The sequence below is a fragment of the Pseudochaenichthys georgianus genome, chromosome 19, assembly GCF_902827115.2.
Source record: "Pseudochaenichthys georgianus chromosome 19, fPseGeo1.2, whole genome shotgun sequence".
NCBI classification, from domain to species: domain Eukaryota; kingdom Metazoa; phylum Chordata; class Actinopteri; order Perciformes; family Channichthyidae; genus Pseudochaenichthys; species Pseudochaenichthys georgianus.
In genome coordinates this window covers 2,296,401-2,323,161 of record NC_047521.1, presented here as the reverse complement: position 1 = coordinate 2,323,161, position 26,761 = coordinate 2,296,401, and the positions used below count along the sequence as shown (strand labels likewise).

At 44.1% G+C, this 26,761-nt stretch overlaps 1 protein-coding gene across 12 annotated transcripts in view; it reads left to right on the top strand.

The window, feature by feature from the left end:
• The window catches only part of exoc6 (exocyst complex component 6), an 84,127-nt gene that overhangs the window by 35,563 nt on the left and 21,803 nt on the right, over positions 1–26,761 (top strand). For 7 of the 12 annotated variants that reach the window (XM_034108196.2, XM_071206834.1, XM_034108199.2 and 4 more), the window contains exons 3-18: positions 11,135–11,182; positions 11,348–11,438; positions 16,294–16,339; positions 18,998–19,051; positions 19,673–19,823; positions 20,084–20,239; positions 20,456–20,524; positions 21,144–21,227; positions 21,481–21,527; positions 21,672–21,792; positions 23,951–24,022; positions 24,113–24,210; positions 24,521–24,626; positions 24,969–25,078; positions 26,127–26,238; positions 26,315–26,449. In XM_034108196.2, coding sequence (XP_033964087.1) covers positions 11,135–11,182; positions 11,348–11,438; positions 16,294–16,339; positions 18,998–19,051; positions 19,673–19,823; positions 20,084–20,239; positions 20,456–20,524; positions 21,144–21,227; positions 21,481–21,527; positions 21,672–21,792; positions 23,951–24,022; positions 24,113–24,210; positions 24,521–24,626; positions 24,969–25,078; positions 26,127–26,238; positions 26,315–26,449 — 1,500 coding nt within the window. Of the gene's footprint in view, positions 1–11,134; positions 11,183–11,347; positions 11,439–16,293; positions 16,340–18,997; positions 19,052–19,672; positions 19,824–20,083; positions 20,240–20,455; positions 20,525–21,143; positions 21,228–21,480; positions 21,528–21,671; positions 21,793–23,950; positions 24,023–24,112; positions 24,211–24,520; positions 24,627–24,965; positions 25,079–26,126; positions 26,239–26,314; positions 26,450–26,761 lie in introns of all 12 variants that reach the window. The other 5 variants (XM_034108195.2, XM_034108198.2, XM_034108197.2 and 2 more) reach the window with 1 other exon arrangement.

Genomic DNA, 26,761 nt, shown 5'->3' with positions numbered 1-26,761 from the left:
GCTAAGCAGCACAGAAACACTTAGGGGAACACATAGGGGGGGCACTCATTCTCCACACGGCTAAAGCAGCACAGAAACCTCAGGGGAACACATAGCACCCTCCTCTCCACACGGCTAAGCGCACAGAACACTTAGGGGAACACATAAGCACCTCCGTCTCCACACAGGCTAGCAGCTACAGAACACTCAGGGGAACAGCAATAGCACCTCTCCTTCCCACACGGCCTAAGCAGCACAGAACACTTAGGGGAACACATAGCACCTCCTTCTCCACACGGCTAAGCAGCACAGAACACTTAGGGGAACACATAGCACCTCCTTCTCCACACGGCTAAGCAGCCAATAGCAGCTGAAACAGAGCAATTTTTGGCAATTTGTTTGGCTGTTCTCTTTGACATTCCAGCAATCCTCAGACCAATCATGGTGCATTTATATACATGGCCAAGACTTCCGAATATAAGTATGCTATATCTACACTTGTACCCAAAGCTGGTTATCACATCGAGCAGTGGTTGGTATTTGATATACACACACACACACGCACACGCACACACTCAGCCTTAACTTTTCTCAGCCGCAGCTCTGCGGATTTCTCAGCCTGAACTCAGCCTGAGACCCCACGCAGCAACCAGGAAATGACCAGCAATCCAGCTCACACTGTCCGCTCCTCGAGCCTCAAAGGGCGGAGCAGCGAGCCCCGCAACGTCCCGCCAACACGGCCCCCAGACCCCACGCAGCATTCTCATCTGTTTGTCCTTACTGGTGTCATGTAGGCCTGTTATACTGAGTGATATATATTATACACACTGCTCTGCTTTCTGCACGGACCTCACAGCTGTTCTCACTGTAAACATTGGGTCGCGATGAAAGCAGTTACTAAAATGCAGAGCTGTCATTGGCTGAGATAAGTCCGGCCGTGCGTCACGACTCTTTTAAACATCACTGTTGCCGGAAATCCATCCACGGAGGACCCATCAGTGTCTCCTCGGTTAGAGCTCCTCCAGAGAGCCTCCTCTCTCCTCTCTCCTCGGTTAGAGCTCCTCCAGAGAGCCTCCTCTCTCCTCTCTCCTCGGTTAGAGCTCCTCCAGAGAGCCTCCTCGATGCTCGATGCTCGGTCCTCGATGTGCATTTAGAGAAAGGAGATGTCCTTCAACATGGCGCGCTGAAATCCATTTCCAGGTCACTACCGGAGGACCGAGGATTCGAGGAGTCGAGGAGGGGAAATTAGAGAAATAAGAAAGGCCCCCGGACTTGTATCGGAGCAGCGGAGGAGTGATGAAGTATCTAGAGATCTGAGCTTGTGTTCCTGTTCATCAGGACATCATATGACCAGCAGATCCAGTGTGAACGCACTACGTTAGTCAGTGGACGTCCGACAACATGCACACTAACTTATTTTGCAGCTATAGGCTATACTTTGGTTTACATTGCGTGAATAAACTAGCTAGAGAGCTACAGTTAATTACATTCATCCAATGTCAGAAGGATTACCTTTTAACAAACGTTGTAATGCTTTTCTTTCATTTCAATTTGAGTAAAACATTGAAGATATAACATTGTATTGTTTTCTTTTTACACTGACTCAGATATAATGAAATAACTACGTCAGTCGAAGCTCAGTGTTGGTAAGGAAGAGACAGGACAGGCAGAGAGAGAGAGAGAAAGTGATGGAAGTCAGGGAGGAACTGCAGGTACAGTCACACAAAAGAATGCAGGCTTAATAACCCCATCCATCCATCCATCCATCCATCTATCTATCTATCCATCTATCTATCTGTCTGTCTGTCTGTCTGTCTGTCCGTCCGTCCGTCTATCTATCCATCTATCTATCTGTTTGTCTGTCTGTCTGTCTGTCCGTCTGTCCGTCCGTCCGTCCGTCCGTCCGTCCGTCTATCTATCCATCTATCTATCTGTTTGTCTGTCTGTCTGTCTGTCCGTCCGTCCGTCCGTCCGTCCGTCCGTCCGTCCGTCCGTCCGTCCGTCTGTCCGTCCGTCCGTCCGTCTATCTATCCATCTATCTATCTATCTGTCTGTCTGTCCGTCTGTCTGTCTGTCCGTCCGTCCGTCCGTCTGTCTGTCTGTCTGTCTGTCCGTCCGTCTGTCTGTCTATCTGTCTGTAACAATAGTCTTCATTTACAATACAGACAATAGGCATCATTTTTAAAACAGCATACATCTATTGCAGTTATCATGTCATAATAACATACAATTGTATAAAACACCATTTGCTTACATCTTTGTTCTCTTTTGAGAATCAAACAAAACAGATTTAAATAAAAATAAATAATGCAAACAAACAAGTGAAATGAACTAAAATGGCTGAATTGCTTTTAATTCAATGGCAGGAGCGACAAGTGAGGAGGAGACAGTGAGTGAGGGAGCAAACAGTGAACAACGAGGGAGAGATTGAACAAAGAGAAAGAGTAGAGGACAGAGAGAGTAGTGAACAGGAAGAAGACAGAGAGACTAAAGAAGATGGAAGAGAGGCTGCAGGTTATGGAAAGGAGAGAGACATGGAAAGTGAATGTTGACAATGTTTTGTGATCATTTTAGCCTCTTCTGCATGTTCAGATCATTAATAGTAACTCTTAACTGATACTTATGCATTACACTTTCAGAAATAATTTATGCTGTAGCACACTGACATGGTTTGAAATATATTATCCAATGTGTGACCCCCCACAGGACTTAAAAAGCACCTAACTAGATCATGAAAATCCCAAAAATCTCGGGGGGGGGGCAAACATGCTACCCCCCCTAGCATGTTTGGACCTCTGTATTTAGGAAATCCTGGATACGGCCCTGCTTGGTATGTAAAAGTTGTTCATGCGTTATTAAGTGAATATGGCATTAAAACACCTATGCTTTTTGACTGTCCCATTTTTATATTTCAGCATTGCATCACTAATTTAAGTTCTATGTTTTGCTTGTTAAGCAGTCTGTAACCCTACACACCTAACATATAACTTTTGATGTATTTTTGTATAAAGGTTTCCTTTAGCTTAGCTTCTTAGCCTGAGCTAGCTCTGGAACTTCCAGCTCGGTGGCAGCAGGTCCCGCCTCTTTGCCCTTATTTGGATCAGGCTGGAGCAGTCGGCAGTTACGGAGCGTCCACACTACAGCTTCAAAAAAAAGCTTGGAGCTGGGCGTGTCTGAAGCTTGGGGATTTTATTCAAGCAACGCGACCAACAACCAATAACATGAATCTCCCGCCCCCGACATACAAATCAAAAACCCCCGGGGATTTTATGCGAGCAATATATATATAAACTCCCCAAACAGGCGAAAACCTACCAATTTCACCCACTGTCTCTGCCACCTCCCTCCATACCTGGTTCCTCCGGTTTGTATCCCGGTAGGTGAAGAGGGTCTGGTCATACAAAACCGGGTGATTTGCTACGGCGATAGTTAGTTTCTCCTCCATCTTTTTTTGAAATATAGAAATGAATGGCGATATAACTCTCCCAGCCTAGACGCGGTTTGATTGGCTACGGCTTGAGCTGTCAGATTTTCCGAAACTAGATTTGATTGGCTGGCGCTGGCTACTCCGGCGTCTCCGGAGACGGACCGCTATGCTACCCACAATTCAGTTCGGCGAAAAAGCGAGGCAACGTGACGTCACCCCATTCAAAGTGAATGGGCAGATTGAAGCTGTCGACGCTGTCGTGTGGACGAGCCGTTACGGTACGTCCACACAGCAGCTTCAGAAGAATCTTCCACCGCTTCCAACGCTTCTCTGCCCATTGACTTTGAATGGGGATGACGTCACTTTTGCCTTTGAAATGTCATTGGTTCTACTTCCTGGTAGCTGACCAGTGCAACATTATGCTGTATTAGATAACAGTCTTGGGTAAGTTTCTAGAAACATCAATTATCTCTTTGCTCTCGAGCACTTCTGCTGTGGTGCTGCGTGCCTGAATAGGGAAAAAAGAAGCATTGATTATTTGGTCGGTCCCCCCTCGTTTGGAAGCTTCACTGTTGAAAGGATTGTCATCAGAAAGCCGACTGGTCAATTGGGTCACTGCTCTCAGCCGTGTGACAAGAGCCGAGAGTTCAAAAATCCTCATCCAGAATCGAGAAGTTTGTCACTGAATCTGTGAGAAAGAGCCTGTCACAAGTCATTAAACCCCATGAAAGGCCCAGTGCACCGGCGATGGGTTCAGGTCCTCGCTGCCTGGTTAATCTGAATTTGCCAGCCTTTGTCCTTCCCCCTTCATGGACAATGAGCTGATTACAAGGCTGAGCAGCTGCAGTGAGGGAGGTAGAGAGGGAAACGAGAGGGCATGAAGAGGGGGAGCAGACAGGGAGGAAGGACGGATAGACATTCTAATTGGTTTTGTTAACATGGAGCCATTCAAGAATGTCAATAAACCAGTATTTGTGTTTTAGGGTCTTTAAGATATGTGATGAGTCACAGAAACCTGAACGCCTCATTATGAATACATATTTTCACCACCTTTACCTTAATATCAATGAGAGGAAGACCCCTTATTTATAGATGAAACATTGCAAGATATCCTCATGATAAGCTTTCAAATTAAACCTCAGCCATGTTTTTGTTTTCTACATGCAGCAACTTTTAAAATATATGGCTGGTTTTTATGACATTTTCCCCCTTTAAGTCACACATATAATGTAAGGACAAAATCCAACAATGTATAAGTCGGTCAATGTCTATGGAGTTCAGTCACCCAAGCCCATTGAATACTACTAAAAACCCAAATCTTAAATATTGTGTATATTCAATATATATTTAAGTAAATACTGTAACAGCTAAATGCTGTATTTTGTAGCAAATGTTGCTCCAACCGGAGGAAGCGGTGCATTTGTCTGGGATTATTTTCTGCTGCAGATTAATATATATTTAGTGTTGTAGCGAATCGTTATGGCATCAGGCAGCTTTCTCTACACTGTGTGTTCATTGCAGAGTGTTCGCCGGTCAACATGTCCGTTAAAGTTTAAATCTTCCGGACAAAATGTGAAAAGTGCCGGTCAAAGGTCTTTGTTATTTATTGAGCTTTAAAACTAATTAATATGATTCGATATTAAACAAACTAATCAGGCCTATAGTAGATTAACATTATTCAAAAGTGTACAGTAATTTATAATAACAACCGGACTAATAACAAGGGAATATAAACGGAGCGCACTCTCCCTCTCCTGACAGCCCGTCAGTATCATGCAGCTCGCGGATCCAGTAATGAGTGACCCGACAGTAAAACTAAACATATCTATAACTAGTTTAGGTAGTTTTAGAGGTAATTAAAATAGCTACGTGTCGATATTCTAACCTGAAGTGTGTGTTTTGTCCGCTCACCGCTGCAGGTGATCATGCAGAGCTGCGTGTCGAGTCTCGACTCGTCAGCAGCAGCTGATCTCTCTCTCCCGTCAGATTAGACTTTACTCACGTTTATGTCCATATCGATCAGATCTAGCTAGTTCTAGCTAATGATGAGTACCTGCTTATCAAGACACCTCAATAATAAGCGTTGCTATGCAACCAGGTGAGGCCGCAAAGTATAGCGCAGCATTATGCATTTGTTTACATGCCCACCCAACCCAGTCTCATGGCATTTCGTGTTCACCAACACGATTTTAATCTATTGATTCGTTTTCACCAACACGATTTTCCCCTTTTTTCGTGTTGTTCTTCGCTGGCCTGGGAGCGCCTTGGGATCCCCCAGTCAGAGCTGGTTGATGTCGCCAGGGAAAGGAAAGTTTGGGGCTCTCTGCTGGAACTGCTACCCCCGCGACCCGACCACGGATAAGCGGGAGAAGATGGATGGATGGATGGTTATTCTCTACTAATAGTTAATTAAAGACTGTATATTACCACATTGCTCCCCGGGCGCCGTTCAAAATGGCAGCACACTGCTCCTAACACTAGGATGGGTCAAATGCAGAGAAATAATTTCCCCATGAGGGATTAATAAAAGTTCATCTTAAAATCTTATTATGGCTATTTTGCACATCCCTTTCAAGATTTCAAGATTTTCAAAGGTTTATTGACATATCATATACAACTACGGTGTAGTTATGCAATGAATGAAAAACTTGGGTCACAGGTTCCTCAACAGCGAGACATATATCAATATGTGTGTACCTCCACCATTAAACTGTCATATTCTGCACATTTCTTATTCTATCTACATACATAAGAGTATAATTAATGTGTATAATATCAGTTAAAATAAGTGCTTCAATATAGTTAACATTGCAGGAAAAGCAATATATTAGACGTTAAGTACTTTGTCAGGCTTCATATTTATCTGTAGATAGATACCCCCAAAGTTTTTTTCCTATTTAAAAGAAGACCTTATCTAATTATATTTAATGTTTAAATAACGGTTAATTCGTTTTTCTGTTTTGCACCTCCTCCTATTAATATCTTTGTACATCCTGCACTAAAACTGTTTTATTGTAGAGATCACTTATAGTATCTTCTTGATTTTTTATATTCTATATTTCTATATTTATACTTTCCCCCTATGAAAGTAATGTACTCTTAATATTTTTGTAATCAAATATAACACATAAAAACAATAATTCATAACGTGCTTTAAACCACTAGTGGTGCACACAAGGTACACACAGCCATAATAACTTTGTATTACCACCCCCTAATCCCACCAGGAGCGTCTGCGCTGCACCGTTTTTAGCGATTGCGGCCACTCTAGGCAATGGGTGCTATTCCAAATTTCTAAAATATAGGATGAATCCTATTTTTGACGCGGCGCAGCGCAGGCAGGAAGTGGAACGTTCATCCAACAACTGCGAGGCTGCACACACGACGCTCCGCTTCCGCAACGTTTTGAAACGCGCCTGGTGGGTTATGACGCAGGAGGAGGTCGCAGCACGGCGCAGACGCTTCCGGTGGGTTCAGGGGGTTAGTGTAGGATACTTATACACTTATATGTACAACATCTGAAGATGTGTAGCTTTATTCATGCTTTCACATAATTTACAGCATATTGCTATACTATTTAAGACTCAGTATTTACATTCTTATATTCAGAGAAAATCAGTAATATCTTTAAAAACTACAAGTCCTTTTATATCAGCTGTGCACCGTTATGGTGTAAATTAAATATAACCTATCTATGAATTAGATGAGGAGGAACAATGCGGATTCCGTCCTGGTCGTGGAACGACGGATCAGCTTTTTACTCTCGCAAGGATCCTGGAGGGGGCCTGGGAGTACGCTTATCCGGTCTACATTAGGGCTGCAACAAACGACTAATTTGATAATCGATTAATCTATCTATTAATGAAACGATTAATCGACTATTCGGACTATTACTGTATGCCTTGCACAATTTCTCAAACGCTCTTATTTAGCCATCAACTTTTAGATTTAGCTTGAGGTTGTTTTAGGCATGTGGAAACTAACAATGAAGACAATAAAGATGAATACTTGATTCCAAAATAAATATATTATTGAAATAACTTAAATTGTGAACAAAACTAACATTGCTTTTTATTCAAATTAAATAAATAATATTCACATCAAAGAAACAACAGTGTTTTAACAAATCGTATTAAATAATCTGATGACACAACTGTAAATATAAGAATAGCTGAAACTTTAACAAACTAAATAATAATAATATATAATATTTTTATAGCGCCTTTCAGGAAACCCAAGGTCGCTTTACAAGTCGGGTAGGGGGGGGGAGTAGGGGAAAAAAGGCAGACAGGTTAAGGGGGTGGGGGGGGGGAAGTAGCGGACAATAAACCTATTAAACCTAACTATACAGTGGGGAAAGCCTTGGTAAGAAGGTGCGTTTTGAGGGCTTTTTTGAAAATGTCGGATTTTCGGGGGGAGGAGAGAGTTCCAGAGGGTGGGGGGTGCCACACTGAAGGCTCTGTCACCAAAGTCCGCAAATAACTCTGTTACCTCTAATCATTATGTTTGTATAATGTAGTTAGCCTCCGTGTGTTGCTGCTAGCATACATAACACCTGACGTGGAGACGTTCCTCTGGACGGGGCTTACAGAGCTGCTAGAAGACAGTCGAACCCGGTGCATTCCTCCGTCTGGATGTGGAGCACTTTTGATAAATGTTTAGACAAATAGCTCGTGTTACCGCCCTTACATGCTAAACTCTTATTCCACTTTTGGTAACGAGCATTCTCCACATCGAGGTCGGGTAAAGTTTAACCACCTCGGAGCGCGTTCTCTCCGCCATCTCCCACGTGTGTGTGTTGCTGCATGTTGCAGCTGCCCGTGGTAAACTGCCCCCGCCCCCACGCAAGCAGGCGGGGGAGGAGAAAGATCGAAAATACATCATAGACGCATTGTTTGTCTTTTTGCATATTAGAAACGAGTTGGCGACACTAAGACGCGATATAATGTCTTTTTAGCAATAATACATGACATAATCTTTTTTAAATGTCTCCAGTACCGATACAAAGACCAATTAAAGTTAGAGCTTAACGGGGTGTAAAACACACGTGATGACGTCACCAACGAATCGACGACTGAATTAGTTGGCAACTAATTTGGTAATCGATTAAGTCGATTAGTTGTTGCACCCCTAGTCTACATGTGTTTTGTAGACTTGGAGAAGGCGTATGACCGAGTTCCCAGGGAGTTACTGTGGGAGGTGCTGCGGGAGTATGGGGAGAGGGGGTCTCTACTCAGGGCCATCCAATCTCTGTACTCCCAAAGCGAGAGCTGTGTCCGGGTCCTCGGCAGTAAGTCGGACCCATTTCCGGTGAGGGTTGGCCTCCGCCAGGGCTGCGCTTTGTCACCAATCCTGTTTGTAATATACATGGATCGGATTTCGAGGCGTAGTCGTGGGGGGGGGGGTCTGCAGTTCGGTGGACTAAGGCTTGCACCACTGCTTTTTGCAGATGATGTGGTTCTAATGGCTTCATCGGTCTGCGACCTTCAGCACTCACTGGATCGGTTCGCAACCGAGTGTGAAGCGGCTGGGATGAGGATCAGCACCTCCAAATCTCAGGCCATGGTTCTCAGCAGGAAACCGATGGACTGTCCACTCCAAGTAGGGAATGAGTCCTTACCCCAAGTGAAGGAGTTCAAGTATCTCGGGGTCTTGTTCTCGAGTGAGGGAACAATGGAGCGTGAGATGGGCCGGAGAATCGGAGCAGCGGGAGCGGTACTGCAGTCGCTTTACCGCACCGTTGTGATGAAAAGGGAGCTGAGCCAGAAGGCAAAGCTCTCTGTCTACCGGGCCATTTTTGTTCCTACCCTCAGCTATGGTCATGAAGGATGGGTCATGACCGAAAGAACGAGATTGCGGATACAAGCGGCCGAGATGGGTTTTCTCCGCAGGGTGGCTGGTGTCTCCCTTAGGGATAAGGTGAGAAGTTCAGTCATCAGGGAGGGACTCGGAGTTGAGCCGCTCCTCCTTCGCGTCGAAAGGAGCCAGTTGAGGTGGTTCGGGCACCTAGTTAGGATGCCACCTGGGCGCCTCCCTAGGGAGGTGTTCCAGGCACGTCCAGCTGGGAAGAGACCAAGGGGTAGACCTAGGACCAGGTGGAGGGATTATATCTCTTCGCTGGCCTGGGAGCGCCTTGGGACCCCCCAGTCAGAGCTGGTTGATGTCGCCAGGGAAAAGAAAGTTTGGGGCTCTCTGCTGGAACTGCTACCCCCGCGACCCGACCACGGATAAGCGGGAGAAGATGGACGGATGGATATGAATTAGATCAAATGTAAAAGTCAGCCGAATTAGTGTTGATACTGCAAGGAGACGTATTGTGTGAAGAAAAATTGAAGATGTTGTTTAATTGTTGATATATTTATGATCCATGTCAAGTATTCAGTTTCGGCGGCATTTCTTCAAGTTTTTCCAAAGGTCTTCTCATCAGGGCTCTCTAAATAAGGAACCACGGCAGATGTGTAATATGTAATGCAGCTGAACCGTGTATTACAATGCCGGTATGTGATGCCTTTCAAAGAGAAAAGCAAGAACACTCGGAATTAAGTATTCTTTTATTCTTTTAAAATGTTTTCCGGATTTCATATAATATAAACACCAAATCCCAGCATGCATTGCGGCTAACACATCCAATCAGCGAGCTTAAACCATAGCTGAGGATCTTGGGTAATCGCTCGAAATGCCTACGTCTGTTTCCGGTTATTTTTATTTTGAAATTCAGTTCCTGACGGACGCCAAAAAAGCCAGAGATTATGGAATTAAACCAATAAATACAATTAAGGATAATTGTGTGTTATTGGTGAGTAAATAACAGTGTGTTATTTTGAAAAGAATAACAAATTAGAAGGAAAAAAAGATTTGAAAAATACAGATTTCAGTATCCTGAGGCTCTGAGCCCCATTTATTTTCCTCTCAGACGGCAACAAAAGTCCGAAATTATACGATTTAAAATAAAAGCAATAACTGTGGCTTGATATTGAGTAAGAACATGTTTTTATGAACCACACAGCTTCCGGTCTTCCTCGACCCGACCGGAGAAAAAGACGTGCTGCAGCCTGCAGGCACGAAACACATTACCAGTAGAAATACATTGCTTTTAAAATCGTGCTGTGCAACACGAAAAAAAGGGAAAAATCGTGTTGGTGAACACGAAATGCCGTGAGACTGGGTTGGCCCACTGGAGGCATTACCAACAGATCAAATCAAATCAAGTTTTATTTATATAGCACATTTATAAACGATTTTTGGTCGAGCCAAAGTGCTGTACATATAATAAAATTAGCCTACAGTAGAGACACGTTACAGAAAATACAACAACACAGATTGTTCAGAATATCAGTATGAGAAAAAAAAAAAAGATCAAAGCACAATCAACCCATACAGGACATCTCTTTCTCCACATTAAATGTTAGACATTAGAATTGACTATTCTTGTCTGTTACATAAGTGGCGCAACTGATGCGGTATTGTGCTAAAGGGAAATTATTTTGACCGGACATTTTGACCGGAGAGATTTAGATTTGCGGTAATTACCAGCTAACGGAAACTCTGGTTCATTGTTGTTGTTTTTATAGGATAGTTCTATAGCATATAGCAGAGGAAAAACACAATATATGTTTTGACATTAAACGTATAGTTTACGAAAGTTGTAGGAACCAAAGGCGGAGCAAAGACAAAATAAATGTAGAGATTCTGAGTCTACATTTAAACTGTCTGTGTTTGTTTTTAAAGGGTCAGGTGACGGACACTAATCGAAGGCTACAGGAGTCGGGGAGGGAGGTAAGTCCACTTATGAGTGTATGCATAAATGTGCTGAGGACAACAAGTGTGCTTTTTGTTGTGCAAAGACAGTTGTGCATTACACATGACCGTTCTTTAACCCAGTGGTGAACAGTGGAGGCCTCTCTCTCATTGTTTCCTTCCATTGTGTGTTCCTGCACTCAGGTGACGTGTCAGACAGAAGAGGTGATTCGCTGCCGCATCCAGCAGAGGAACATGGCCACCACTGTGGAGAAGCTGCAGCTCTGTATACCAGGTACCACTGCTGCATGTGTGTCAAGATGATGGGCCTCACCTGTCATACTCCAATGTACGGAAAAACAACTAAAGAAAAACTAAATAGTAATAATAATAAAATATCTCCACTGATCTGTGTTGTAAGTGTGATTTATGTACGATTCCAATCGCTTCTTATAGTCAAAATCAGCAAATTTGCAGAGCTCCGCTACAACTACGGGTAGCAATGAGAAGTGAGGCAGGGACGAGCTCTGCCTCTCATTTTTGCACACATTCACAGTAAATATTTATTCAGTATGATAGCTGTCTAACAGAAGTTAAATCCATTTCTCACTTATTCTGACAATGTACTTAACCCCAAATAAAAGAGTTGTTAAATAATAGTGAAGTCATGTTGTAATAACAATAACTCATCTCTCTCGAGTTTTCTTTTTGAGCTTTGCTAAAAGCCACTGTGTCAAGTGTCCATCTTGGGTTGCCGTCCGGAGTTGTCCAATATGGCGGACCATCTCGCACATGCGCAGTACCGATCGGGCAGGGGGTCGGATCAGGTAGTGACATGGGGTAAGGTGAGGCACAGATGAAATCTGTGGCCCATTCCCAAACCGCCCCCTACACCCTACCCCTCCGTTTGCGCGTTCACGCGGAAGGTCCGCCACATTAAGGGCTGTTCCAAAGCAACGAGTGTGGAGCGGTGTGGAGGGGGAGTGGGCTATCAAGCCCTCAAACAGCGAGTCTGCATCGGTGCTGACCATGGATGTATAATAAGAACTGGATACAGCGTGGGAGGCGGGGCCTCATTCATTCCTATGAGAGCTGCTCATTGGCGCATGATGATAAAATGGCCCAACTTTTGAGAGAGTGAAACGTCACAGATTACCCGGCATGCCTGAGAAGTACCCGTATGTGCGCTCATAGCGCATGCGCAACTTTAACCAAAATGCTCGTTCACATCAAGTGTGTGTGTATGTGTGGCACGAGCGAGCGAGAGAGACCTTACGTGTATTGTTGTTGTTAGCATCTGGTGCTAGCTAGCAGCGCTAACGGATATAATGTGTGTTTAAATGAAAACAGAGGAGCGATATTTCGCCGACAACTGCGCCGAGCACTTGACTTTATGCAGGAAGCCAGACAGTGGGAATTGTACGAAAAGTCAGCACACTCAGCACGGATAGTGCGCGCAACATAATTGCAGCGTCCAGGCAGCTCCCGTTCGAGCATATGCCTTGAGTTGCACATAGCTCCAATGATCTCTCTCACACACACACATGCACACACACACACACACACACACACACACACACACACACACACACACACACACACACACACACACACACACACACACACACACACACACACACACACACATTGTATTGTATGAGAGGTTCCAGGTTGAATTGAGGCGAATATTTGTAATGTTCAGGTTGTTGTGTTTAATATTCATGAGAATATTTGTCATTGTTCAAATGATAATAAACATTTGCATAAAGCATATTTGTCCACTCATATGTTGATAAGAGTATTAAAAACTTGAAAAATATTCCTCTAAGGTACATTTAGAACAGATAAAAAATGTGCGATTAATTTGCGATTAATCACGATTAACTATGGACAATCATGCGATTAATCTCGATTAAATATTTTAATCGACTGACAGCCCTAATATATATATATATATATATATATATATACAGTGCAATAAGATTCTTAGTGCAATAATAAGCTACAGGGACGTTAATCTAACGTCAGTAATATTAACTTTATTTAACTTTATTTAATACAAGATTTACATCATAAAGCCCATGTAGTATAATATTTGACAAATGATGAATTACAGCAAACATGTGCAATATATCCATTATTACAGCTCCGTGGGGTGGCAGTAAGACGATATGGGTCCGTTCTTATTGTGCATCCATGGGTAAAGAGAAACACAACTCACATTGGTTTCTCAAACAGCATCTCTGTAAACTACGTGTATTCACTGAATTTCACTTTCTGCCTTTAACGGCTCGTTGTAGCTCCAATAGCTCCAGCCCCCACCCTCCCTGTGAGCACAGTGTGCTCTGATTGGTCGGGACCATGCTGAACACGTAACCTGAACGTGCCGGGCGGCGCGGTCCCGTGGGTTAGATGCGCGTTCATAATGCCGAGGGAAATAACTCTCAGAATAACGTTATTAGCACATTATTACAACTTGAGGAACGAATGTTTTTAATAAGGGCTATACAAGTGTTCATACTGGGTAGTATATTTAGTTTTTAAAAAATTATCCAACGATTTACAGACCACTCTTTCCCCATGTAAGTCAATGGGAAAAAGTGTTTCTGGGCCTGGCAACCAACCGGAAGTGTAGTACAGCCGTTTGGCCAGCACGAATATTTTCATCTGAGTCCGGCGCACTTCCTGGGGGCTTGGTCTCTACCTGATCGGTCTCAACGCTGTGTGTGTCCGTCAGGAAACACGCTGTTAGTAGTTCCAGCAAACATCCGCTGATAAACTGCGATGTTAACAACCTCATGATAACCTCATATGTTTTTAACTTAGGATCAAACCTGTGTTTAGTCTAGAAAAAGGTAACGGAGCGTCCACACTACAGCTCCAAAAATAGCTTGGAGCTGGGCGTGTCTGGAGCTTGGGGATTTTATTCAAGCAACACGACCAACAACCAATCACATGAATCTCCCGCCCCCGACATACAAAGCAAAAACCCCCAGGGATTTTATGCGAGCAATATATATATAAACTCCCCAAACAGGCGAAAACCTACCAGTTTCCCCCACTGTCTCTGCTCCTCCCTCCATGCCTGGTTCCTCCGGTTTGTATCCCGGGAGGTGAAGAGGGTCTGGTCATACAAAACCGGGTGATTTGCTACGGCGATAGTTAGTTTCTCCTCCGACTTTTTTTGAAATATAGAAATGAACGATATGTAATGAAGATATCTCTCCCAGCTTAGACGCGGTTTGATTGGCTACGGCTTCAGCTGTCAGATTTTGGGAAACGGGATTTGATTGGCTGGCGCTGGCTACTCCGGCGTCTCAGGCGACAGAAGTTGAACATTGTTCAACTTCTGTCGCCTGAGACGCCTGAGACGCCTCGCTCTGCTACCCACAATTCAGTTCGGCGAAAAAGCGCGGCTACGTGACGTCACCCCATTGAAAGTGAATGGGCAGATTGGAGCTTTCGACGCTGTCGACGCTGTAGTGTAGACGGGCCGTAAATGTGTGCATTTTATTATAAAGTTGTGTATATTTACAGACCTTTGCAAAAACTAAGAGGCTTATAAACATCAGGTTTAAAACTAAAAGAGCTTTGAAACACAATGAAAGATGTTTGGAGTTTTATTTGAGTTATTCATTTAAACTTTTCGTCTAAGAGATGCTGATTTGAAACCGTTGTTACATACAGTTACGGCACTTCCTGTTTCTGCCGGAGAGAGGGGAGACCGTCCCAAAGCTTGCTGCTGTGTTTACTCCCTCCATCTGACAGGAGGAGCCTCGTAGAGCTGCGAGTGTGGCTACAGACGGAGTTCACTCCGTCACGGAGGGGTAGGGTCGAGGGAGTGGTTTGGGATTGGGCCTGCCTCACCTCAGAATGCGTCACCCCACAGAAACTGTCTGGAAAGCGCGCCCTAAGCGCCATACTTGCCAACCCTCCCGATTTTCGCGGGAGACTCCCGATGTCATTGCCCTCTCCCGGTTTCCTCCCAGGGTCATATTTCTCCCGCATTTCTCCCGATTTCTGACAAAATCAGATTTACTCAGGACTGTTTCCACTCTGACTTTAATACAGCTACACCATTGTTTGGTTTCCATGGTAGCGCGTCTCTTTAGTAGCGTGCGCAACTGACAGTCTGAGAGGGAGAGGAAGAGAGTCACAGTAAACTGAACAAGAATCGACAACTCTACCCTCTGCTCACTCCTTTCCTTACTACAGTCCGCAAGACAGTGCACTAACAACTACAATAAGCATGTTAATGTTAAGCTAATACAGCTCCGGCGATCCACCCCCCCCCCCCCCCCCCGCGGTGGTTTTGAAATGCTCCCCATTTCTGAGGTCTCAAGGTTGGCAAGTATGCTCAGCGCATGCCTGCAACATCTTACTGTCTGTCACCAATGTAATGTTTGTAGATCCCTTTATTACTTTTATCCTCGCCATCCATAGTCAATAAATAACTTATTTCACGTATCGATGATATTTAGGCTCGCTGGTCTCATCATACAACGGCAATGAAAAAAGCACCAGGGCCATAACCTCTGCCGCACTGAAGGGGGCGCAAGTGAGCCCACATGTTCTTGTTGCTACTGTTATTCTACGCAGAGATCGTAGACGCAAACAACAAGCTAGACTTTTGAAACTAGAGGAAGATAAGGAGGACTTTTACAAAGAAGTCATAGAGATTGTTGTTCTGAAAGAGTCAGCGCCTCACCAGCCATGAACCTCACCGCACGTCACTGGAGTCCATGTATGTGTGCAGGGAGGAATGTCTAGTATTTAGTGGAAATGGAGGATTTGAAATGAATTATTTTCGAATCAACCCTGCATTCTCAGTTAGTCCCTGCATACAACACATCCCAGTATTTGGAGCAGTGTGAAACTATTACAAGGCACCAGGGGAGCGGTGTGGATGTCTGGTGCCTTGCAGATGTATTGCCAGACAGACAACCCTCCTGTTACGGTAGACTTGTTAGTTAGCCACTGTTTTGAGTTAATAGTAAAGTATAAACTTTAATATAACTTCCTGTCTTGGGTTGGTCAGACACTTTGGTCTAGCATGTGTTATCTTGTATGCACAGTACATGAGTAAAGTGAATGGCTTCAAGTACCGACCCTGTTGCTGATCCTGTTTCCCGTCTTCTCTTCCTTTTCAGTGCTAGAAATGTACAGCAAACTAAAGGAGCAGCTGGAGTCCAAAAGGTATCCATAACTAAGCATTTCATCACGATGTGACTCATGAACACTAATATTAAAACAACTTCAGAAGTGTAATACTCTTAACGTTCCCAGACTACGTCATACTATCTATAATCTTGCTTGCCAAGTATCAATTATTGGTAACAGCACCCCTTTCCCATCAGTGCTATAGCACTATAGTGCCATGCTACTACCCAGCTCGGCACACTTACAAGTACATGAGATCAACTGAGGTGTAGCATGGTACTATATATCAATATATATGTATATATAATGACTATATATACAAATGTACTAGTATACTAAATATACTTTGAAAAAGCATGTTGTTGCCAAAGGTTCAACAGAGTTTTCCCTTTCAAAAATGTAGGACCTGAAAGAATGAAAATAACAAATTAAAACAATGATGAAAATCAAATTTCACACAGCCTGAGAAGTACAACACAATATACATTTAAACAAACATGAACCAAAGTAAAACTCAAAATGAATGGTTTACCATACGAGTTAAAACCTTGTAAACGTGATTCAGTCCATGAAGAGGTAGTTTGTCATCCATATAAAGTAAAGAATGAGTAGATATATTTAGTAAATGGAACAAATATTATCAAAAAAGTATTACATTTGAGCCCCAGCCTTAAATGTACGAGTATAAGTGAGGCTGGCTGTGGTCAGAGTTTAAACTTTGAACCACAGCAGGCAGTCATATATTGCTTACTAATCTGGTATTAAATGACTGAAGTAACTAAGTAAATGGAGATGTAAATCTAAATAGCAAACTATATACATGTTTCCGTTTCCATTCTAAACAACTGCTTTAGCAAAGCGCTAACAGAATAGTCAAACATCCTAACTTCATGCTTGGTCGTAGATACATCAGGAGGAGAGTTCACTGTGGACAGGAGGAGAAGGACCCTTCCTTGTTCATGACTGTGTACCAAAGGAAAGGCCCTCAGTGCGGGGCCCTTGTTCACAACAAGGGCCCCGCACTGCAGCCCTGTCACGACCCTCAGCCAATCCAAGGCAATTAGACCATGCTGACCACCTTGTGGGATCTGTGTTTGTGTGTGGAGGGTATTTGAAGCACTAATGACATGGCCTACACACTTGGGACACATTGGGATGAGTTTGTATATTCCAAATGCACATTATTTCCTGTGCGGTATGTGCCAATGCCCAGGTCACATGCTGTCCAATGCCCAGGTCACATGCTGTCCAATGCCCAGGTCACATGCTGTCCAATGCCCAGGTCACATGCTGTCCAATGCCCAGGTCACATGCTGTCCAATGCCCAGGTCACATGCTGTCCAATGCCCAGGTCACATTCTGTCCAATGCCCAGGTCACATGCTGTCCAATGCCCAGGTCACATGCTGTCCAATGCCCAGGTCACATGCTGTCCAATGCCCAGGTCACATTCTGTCCAATGCCCAGGTCACATTCTGTCCAATGCCCAGGTCACATTCTGTCCAATGCCCAGGTCACATTCTGTCCAATGCCCAGGTCACATGCTGTCCAATGCCCAGGTCACATGCTGTCCAATGCCCAGGTCACATGCTGTCCAATGCCCAGGTCACATGCTGTCCAATGCCCAGGTCACATGCTGTCCAATGCCCAGGTCACATTCTGTCCAATGCCCAGGTCACATTCTGTCCAATGCCCAGGTCACATGCTGTCCAATGCCCAGGTCACATTCTGTCCAATGCCCAGGTCACATGCTGTCCAATGCCCAGGTCACATTCTGTCCAATGCCCAGGTCACATGCTGTCCAATGCCCAGCCACTTCCATCCTGGAGCTCGGCACTCTTGACAGACCTTTTCACTGTACACTTTATGAGGCTGTCTTCTGTTCATGTGTATACAACACGTTTTACACTCACTGACCGACCAATTAGATCCCTTCCCAGCCTGCCTATCAGACTAATGATGGGAGCCCAGCACACTGACCCGAGGCTGAACCCTGGTGATGTGTGCACACTATGAAAGAGCACAGCATCTCTGTAGCACAGGTGGCCCGATGAATGAAATACAACACGTGCAATGTATTAGACGTGCATGTGGCTTTATGATTGGCTTGCTGTGCACAGGCCCATTACAAGAGGATCTAAATGAGACGGCACTAACCCAATCTATTTTTAGACTATACAATTTGAATACATTAGTCTTATATCCTTTGGGTGTTCTCTCAGAACATTGTCATGGACTATCCCGTTTGACATGTTTCTGCTGTTAATGTGTTTAAAAACCTGGTTCATATATAATCGGGCCGCCTCCTGCTCAGCGAACCAAACACAAAGGGATAGGTTCATATGTGTCCATGTCTGTCTTAAAACATGTGTCAGGTTTCCTGTCCCGTACAATTCATTTGTGTCCATGTCGGCCATTTAAAGGAGCACTCAAGTGAATTAAAATGGCCCTCACAACACAGTTGGAATCATGACGGACCATTACAAGACATTTTAGTGTGAATTATAAGAAATGCAATATGAAATTCCCTTTCAGGGGTTTCCCAGACAGTGCTTATTTCTAAACTTCAATGAAGGAAGAGTTATTTATTTGACTTTATCAGAGGGTGGAGGCTCAAATCCTCTTCGAGTGAATGTTGGAATGTGTCCATAGCTGTGATGCATCCTAACTGCAGCTCTACGGCTTCCCTCTGCAGATACTACGCTGCGCTGAAAACCATGGAGCAGCTGGAGAAGGTCTTCATCCCCAGGTAGGGTCATTGCATGAAACCGCTGTAGTGTTGGTGGCTTAGACCATCTTTGGTGATTCATAGTTCTGCAAAGTCACGTGTTGCAATCTTAGAGATCTCTCACACGGCAGCATGAGTCACTTTGCTGCTGATGCTCACTGCGTCCCAAACGGATTGATCAGAGCTGCTGCTCGAGACGAGGTGGATATAGAGTAAGGACAAAGCAAACTAACCCATATAGTAGAAACGCTACCATTAAACCTAAGTAAGGATCTAAAAGAGACAGTTCTGTAGAGACGAGGGACCTTCAAAGTGTGTGATCATATTCTGTGACAGAGTTCACGTTACACATGGTGAACAATCATTGTGTATGTCAGATATTGATTAGTGCAGCTTTAATTTAGATTCCTTCTTCCGCCTTAACAAGCTGTTGCAGCAGGAATTCAAATCTAATGAACAAATCCATTATGCCATTTTATGGGGAGTTTGAATTAGTCTTTGAACATTCTTTTCACATGTAATAGAAATAAGATGAATGCTTTTTATTGCATTATTTTACATATCAAATGATACAATGCTGGTTAGATTAGATAGTATGTTATAAAGTGGACCCAACTGGACTGGTTCTGCTGTCTCCTGCAGGGTGAGTCAGTACCGGTTCTGTCAGATCATGGCTGAAAACCTGCCCAGACTGAGAGAAGAGATCAAGGAGATCTCCATGTCGGACCTCAAGGACTTCCTGGAGAGCATCAGGAAACACTCGGACAAGGTCGGAGAGACCGCCATGAGACAGGTACGAGAGGTCGTGTGTCAATACGTCCCCCGATAGAAGTGAACATGTACTGTTCAGCTCTCTGATCTGTGTGTGTGTGTGTGTGTGTGTGTGTGTGTGTGTGTGTGTGTGTGTGTGTGTGTGTGTGTGTGTGTGTGTGTGTGTGTGTGTGTGTGTGTGTGTGTGTGTGTGTGTGTGTGTGTGTGTGTGTGTGTGTGTGTGTGTGTGTGTGTGTGTGTGTGTGTGTGTGTGTGTGTGTGTGTGTGTGTGTGTGTGTGCAGGCCCAGCAGCACAGGACCTTTAACAGCGCAGTAGCCAAGCAGGCCAGTACGGGCCACTACAACAAGCCTGTGTACACCCTCAACGGACAAACACACACTCACAACGGCCTGATGATGGATGAGGACACAGGAGACGAGGATGAAGGAGATGAAGAGGTGAGGAAACCTTCTGTGTAGTTGTGTGAGACAGAGAGTGATCAAACTATAATGACCCTTGCACCTGTGTGTGTGTATGAGTTTCCATTATCTTGCTACTTCACAATTGGGTACCTATTTTCATTGGTTGCTGTTTTTTTAAAATAATTTGTAGATCATATAAATGTATTGGAAATGTTAAATATATATATATTTGTTTCTCATGTTGTCTTACAGATTCTTACTGCTCAGGACCTCGTGGACTTCTCGCCTGTCTACAGGTGTTTACACATTTACACAGTGCTGGTAGGTGTCTCTCTGGTCACACACACACACACACACACACACACACACACACACACACACACACACACACACACACACACACACACACACACACACACTCATCCATAAAAAGGATCATAGAAACGGTTTTGTGTAGAAGATTATTCCAGATGTTATTCCAGACTTGAACATGATGGTTAGACGACCTCCTTGCGTACCTCTGCACACTGCACTGATGACTTCACCTCAGACACTGAAAGGATGTGTGACATGCTGGAGGACTCAAGTCAACAAAAGAAAAGAAATCCAAGTCCATAACAGCAGAACACACATTTGATCCAAGCCCTATTCACACTCAAAACAAAATGTATGAATAGGCCAAGTAGCTCAACCAACATTAGATATATAACACTATACTTTATTTTACTTTTCAATAACAAAGACTGTATTATTTCATTTTCAAATATAGATGCTTAAATGTTTATCTTTCACTTTCTCCTCTATGATTTTCAAATGTACCCACTATGCTCAAATATCCATATTTCCTCCGCCATCATTTTTTGATTTTAATATTTATTTCTTTGTCATTGTCAGTAAAGTTCGAAGATGTACTAAATAAAACGTTTGTATTTCTCTGCAGGGTGACCGAGAAACATTTGAGAACTACTACAGGAAGCAGAGGAAAAAACAGGCCCGGCTCGTCCTGCAGCCACAGGCTAACATGGTGAGCCACAACACATGCAGGTTGAAGCACCCATACTGCATGTTCATCAATACACTGTATTTATATTCCTGTGTGTGTGTGTGTGTGTGTGTGTGTGTGTGTGTGTGTGTGTGTGTGTGTGTGTGTGTGTGTGTGTGTGTGTGTGTGTGTGTGTGTGTGTGTGTGGTGTGTGTGTGTGTGTGTGTGTGTGTGTGTGTGTGTGTGTGTGTGTGTGTGTGTGTGTGTGTGTGTGTGTGTGTGTGTGTGTGTGTAGCATGAGACAGTGGAAGGCTACAGGAGATACTTCAATCAGATTGTGGGGTAAGACGTTCCTCCCTTTTTCTCTTCATTGTCACAGAACAACATTTGATGTTAACATTACGATCTGTCTGTCGAGTGTATCAGTCGGTCAGCCGCATGTGAACACACATATACATCCTGATGTGTGTTTTCTGTGTGTGTCAGGTTCTTCGTCGTGGAGGACCATATCCTTCATGCCACGCAGGGGCTGGTGACCAGAGCTTTCACTGATGAAGTGTGGAACATGGCCCTGTCCAAGATCATCGCCGTGCTACGCACACACTCTGTATGCACACACACACACACACACGCACACACACACGCATGACACACACAGTAACAGCAGGGAGTGGACAGTGAATGAGAAGGGGACTGTTCAGAGTTAATAGAGATAATAGAGCCTGCTGTGGATCTATTTATCCTGCAAGAACCTCCATTCACGTGCTGATACACACACACACATGACACTGTGGAGGTCAGCGCACCCACACACACACTAATGATGTCACTCTCAAGAGAAAAGGTCAACACACATATACGCATGCTGCCAAAGAGGGGGTCATGGGGCCTTAACGAGAGACAGATTGCAACAATAACAGCAGATTGAGCAGCATATTCCTGACCGCGGGGCTGCAGTCGGCTGCAAAGGACCCCGAGGATTATGCTAACAGGCAGAGAATGGGCCGCACAGCGTGGGTTGAGCAGACTAACAAAGGCCCTGGTCTCCCCCGGGGCCTCCAGGGCCACGACACCGCCAGGGTCCGACCTTACTACCACGGCATGGTCAGCCCACAGGCAGAAGAAATGGTTGTTCACAAACCTGTCCATGCAACGGTCCCCTTCTAGTTCACCGTCAAATGTCAACGGTTTTAATGCACATAGCAACAGCTGTTCATACTGTTAGCTCTCACACTATTGGAATACACAAGTTCTCACAATTCCATTTATTTTGTTCGCAAACTGTTAGAAAATACAATTATAAGACATAATGGAGATATGTGAAATGGGACAGCTTGCTAAACTATTTCAAACTAGGATTAGGGGCTCCGACACTAAACTAAAAGTATTTACAATATAAATGACTAATAAATGTAGAATATAAAAGAGTTCATGTATTATACAGAGACATTCACAAGCTAAAAAAACAAACCCTAAAACTAACCAAATGCCCTGAAAACTAATAATCAATTATATAATTATAATAAAATAATCTAACCCTAAATACTACATTCATTAAAACAAGAAATTGAAGAATGCACTTTGAATGAATACCAACGTCATGTCATATTCACATGTAGCATGGATGAGAGCATCATACCAGAGACTCATGGAGCTGTCCAACGGGTGGTGTACATCAGTACCACTGCTGTGATGGCTGCTGTGTGTGTGTGTGTGTGTGTGTGTGTGTGTGTGTGTGTGTGTGTGTGTGTGTGTGTGTGTGTGTGTGTGTGTGTGTGTGTGTGTGTGTGTGTGTGTGTGTGTGTGTGTGTGTGTGTGTGTGTGTGTGTGTGTGTGTGTGTGTGTGTGTGTGTGTGTGTGTGTGTGTGTGTGTGTGTGTGTGTGTGTGTGTGTGTGTGTGTAAACAACAGGCAGCCGGCCGCTGCTTTAAGTCAAACCTCAGGCTGTGTTCATTTACTCTGGTGATTTACACACTCCTGTGCTTGGCAGGATCCTTGTTAGTGTGAGGGGACTCAACTGTGCTGCTTTCAGGGTCGTAAATCACTCTGCACGTAGGGAAAATGGAGACACCTTGTTGTTCTTGATTGACCCTTAGCTTAGCCCCTCCCCTATTACTGTTGCTACGCCTGTCACGCTTTCTATTCTAACACTATGTACACAGTTTACAGGGATAGCTGTGGAGGACGTGTCTCAGATTCATGTGTGTAGCATTGGAGCTGTGGGTACATCACCACTGAATGCACCTTGGATAGCATCGTGTATAACTATGTGTGGATGGTTAGATGAGGGCATGCAGTGTAACAGCTCTTAGTCGCTGAAGGACTAGCAAGGCACCATTTGAAATGCAAGTCCTCCTCCCACTCACATGATCATACATACAGAGCTTCGACCATCATCTCCTGCATACAACTTGTTTCATTATCAATTGTAATTCCTATTATTTTTGTTATTGTATTAAGTTATTTTTTATAATATATAAGAAGTCAGTACATTTAGATCTATCTATTTATTTGTTGCATTTAGTTTGACAGAGTTAGGAAAGCAATGTTAAGTCAAGCTTGATGATGCCTCCCAGTCTATGCATCCCAGTGAGACGTCCAGCTTCTTAACGAAACACTGAGAACACGTAGCGGGACGAGTGCACCCTGAACATACATGTGATGCACTATAACACCAACACGGAGGTTAGAGTGGTGTGTTGTTAACAATAACAACAACTGCTGTTTTTCCTGTTGTTTGCTGATTATGATGTGTGCTATTCCCAGTCGTACTGTGATGACCCAGACCTGGTCCTGGAGCTGAAGAACCTCATAGTCATCTTTGCTGACACACTACAGGTTGGTTCACAATGTGCTGTGCTCCATGTGGACATCTCCCTAAGCATGCAGAGCATGTGATGCACACACATGATGTCTGCGTGTGTTCAGGGCTATGGATTCCCCGTGAGCCGGCTGTTTGACCTGCTGTTCGAGGTCAGAGACCAGTACAATGAGACTCTGCTGAAGAAGTGGGCTCTGGTGTTCAGGTGAGCTTCCATCATGGTTTGTCTACAACTGTGTTCTGTTCTTCATTCCACATGCTGCATTCCAACATTAAACCCAGCTGTGAGACATTTCTTGCAAAGATAAAGAGTTCCTTTAGACATTTTCCTCTCAGATGATTTGTAAAGCGTTGTTTTCTGGCTCATCGTAAGCTGCATGGAGAAGAGTGAGTTTCACACTCAGACAACACTTAATTAAGAACAGCAACACGTCGCAGAGAGAGAGATTGGCAGAGCTCCAACACTAACTAAATGTAAATGTGCACACACATTCAATTGTGTTTCTTTCCCACAGGGAGATCTTTGAGCTGGACAACTACAGTCCCATCCCCGTGGAGACAGAGGAGGAGTACATACTGGTTGTCAGCCGCTTCCCCTTCCATGATGCTGAGATAGAGAAGGTAACAAGTGCAAGTGCTTCCCCTGACCGACCTGTGCAGCACAGTTCCAGAGCACGTTTCTTTCAACTCGCTCAATCAAATCAAGCAGATCACAATTGTACTGCCACAAAGTGCCTTTACTTTCCCCTTTGGAGGTCTTTAGGTTCATTCTCATGTTTAATCTTTGGTTAAGACGATGAATGTAAACAAAGCCCCCCTTCAACCTGCCCTCCCTTACTTTCCACTGCAATTAGATTTATAGAACCATACATAAAACGTGACACTTTAAAACGGAGTGTATAATAGATAATGAGTCAATTAATACTGTCCTTCTCTGTGTGTTGTTCACGTGCGTGTAAGCAGCAGGACTTTCCAAAGAAGCTGCCAATGTCCCAGTCCGTCCCTCAGATCTACACGCAGGTCAAAGAGTTAATCTACGCAAGCCTCAAGTTCTCCGAGTCTCTCCACCGCAGGTTGGTCCACACAATATTAACATGGGTGTACTTTAGTATTTCAGAGCACATTCTAGAGCACTTCTACAGTGCTAGTTAGGGGTGGGTACCGAGCCCCGGTGTTAAACGGGCCCCGGGCTGAATTATTAAAGACCGCGGTACCGTTAAGCTCCGACGTTATCGGTCTTTTTATCGGTACTGGAGACATGTAAAAAATATGTCATATGTATTATTGCTACATAGTTTCGCCAACTCCGTTTCTAATACGCAAAAAGACTGCAAAATGCGTCTATTTTTTCTATTTTCGATCTTTCCAATCCAGACGAGAGATCTCTCCCCCGCCTGCTTGCGAGGGGGCGGGGCAGTTTACACACACACACCTGCTACATGCAGCAACACACACACACGGCGGAGGTGGCGGAGAGAACACGCTCCGAGGTGTGGCTACACTTTACCCGTCTCGATGTGGACGATGCTCGTTGCCAAAAGTGCAATAAGAGTTTAGCATGTAAGGGCGGTAACACGAGCTATTTGTCTAAACATTTAGCAAAAGTGCTCCACATCCAGACGGAGGAATGCACCGGGTTCCACTGTCTTTCTAGCAGCTCTGTAGCCCCCCCCCCCCCCCCGTCCACGAGTAACGTCTCCACGGCAGGTGTTATGTATGCTAGCAGCAACACACGGAGCTAACTACATTATACAAACATGGGTTAATGATAAGAGGAAACTGAGTTATTTAGTTTGTTAAAGTTTCAGCTATTTTGTTTACTATTCTGTCATCAGATTATTTAATACGATGTGTGTTGTTTCTTTTGATGTGAAATATTATTTATTTAATTGAAATAAAAAGCAATGTTAGTTTTGTTCACAATTTGTTTAGTTAGTCTTTTTTTCTCCAAAAGAACCGATAAGAGTACCGTTAAAAGACCGGACCGATAAGCGGTATCGATAAAAGTAGTAGTACCGATAAAACCTTATCGATACCCATCCCTAGTGCTAATATTTGTATTTATTTGTGTACAACTAAATATCTAAAATTAATAGACAGAACATTTGTTTGTGTGTCCAGTTCAACAGAGATCGATGACATGTTGCGGAAATCCACCAACCTGCTGCTGACGAGAACACTCAGCAGCTGTCTGCAGAACCTCATCAAGAAACCTCACATAGGACTGACCGAGGTCTGAACCACTACTGTCACAGAGCACACTCACACACACTGTTATTAAGCCTGAAGCTGTTACCGTGTTTCTCCAGCTGGTGCAGATCATCATTAACACCACCCACCTGGAGCAGGCCTGCAAGTATCTGGAGGAGTTTATAACGAACATCACCAACGTCTCCCCTGAAACCGTTCACACCACAAGACTCTACGGCTTGTCCACGTTCAAGGTGAATGTGGGTTTGGATTGTTCTTTGTCAATTATTGAGTTTTCATTGTTTCTGCTTGTCTATATTTTCACAAGTGTTGAGATGAGGGATGAGAGAATGCACTTTGGTTTCCAACCTGGTGACAGGCTGTTCTGCTCCTACAAATAGACCTGCAGTATATTCGGTTTTTCAGAAAGAAATGTGATTCTACCCACACCAGAGATGGACTCGAATACCGATTTTCGGGACTCGTGACTCGACTCGGACTCGGGCACTGATTGACGCGACTCGGACTCGTGAATTCTGGCGTATGATGACTTGGACTCGGACTCG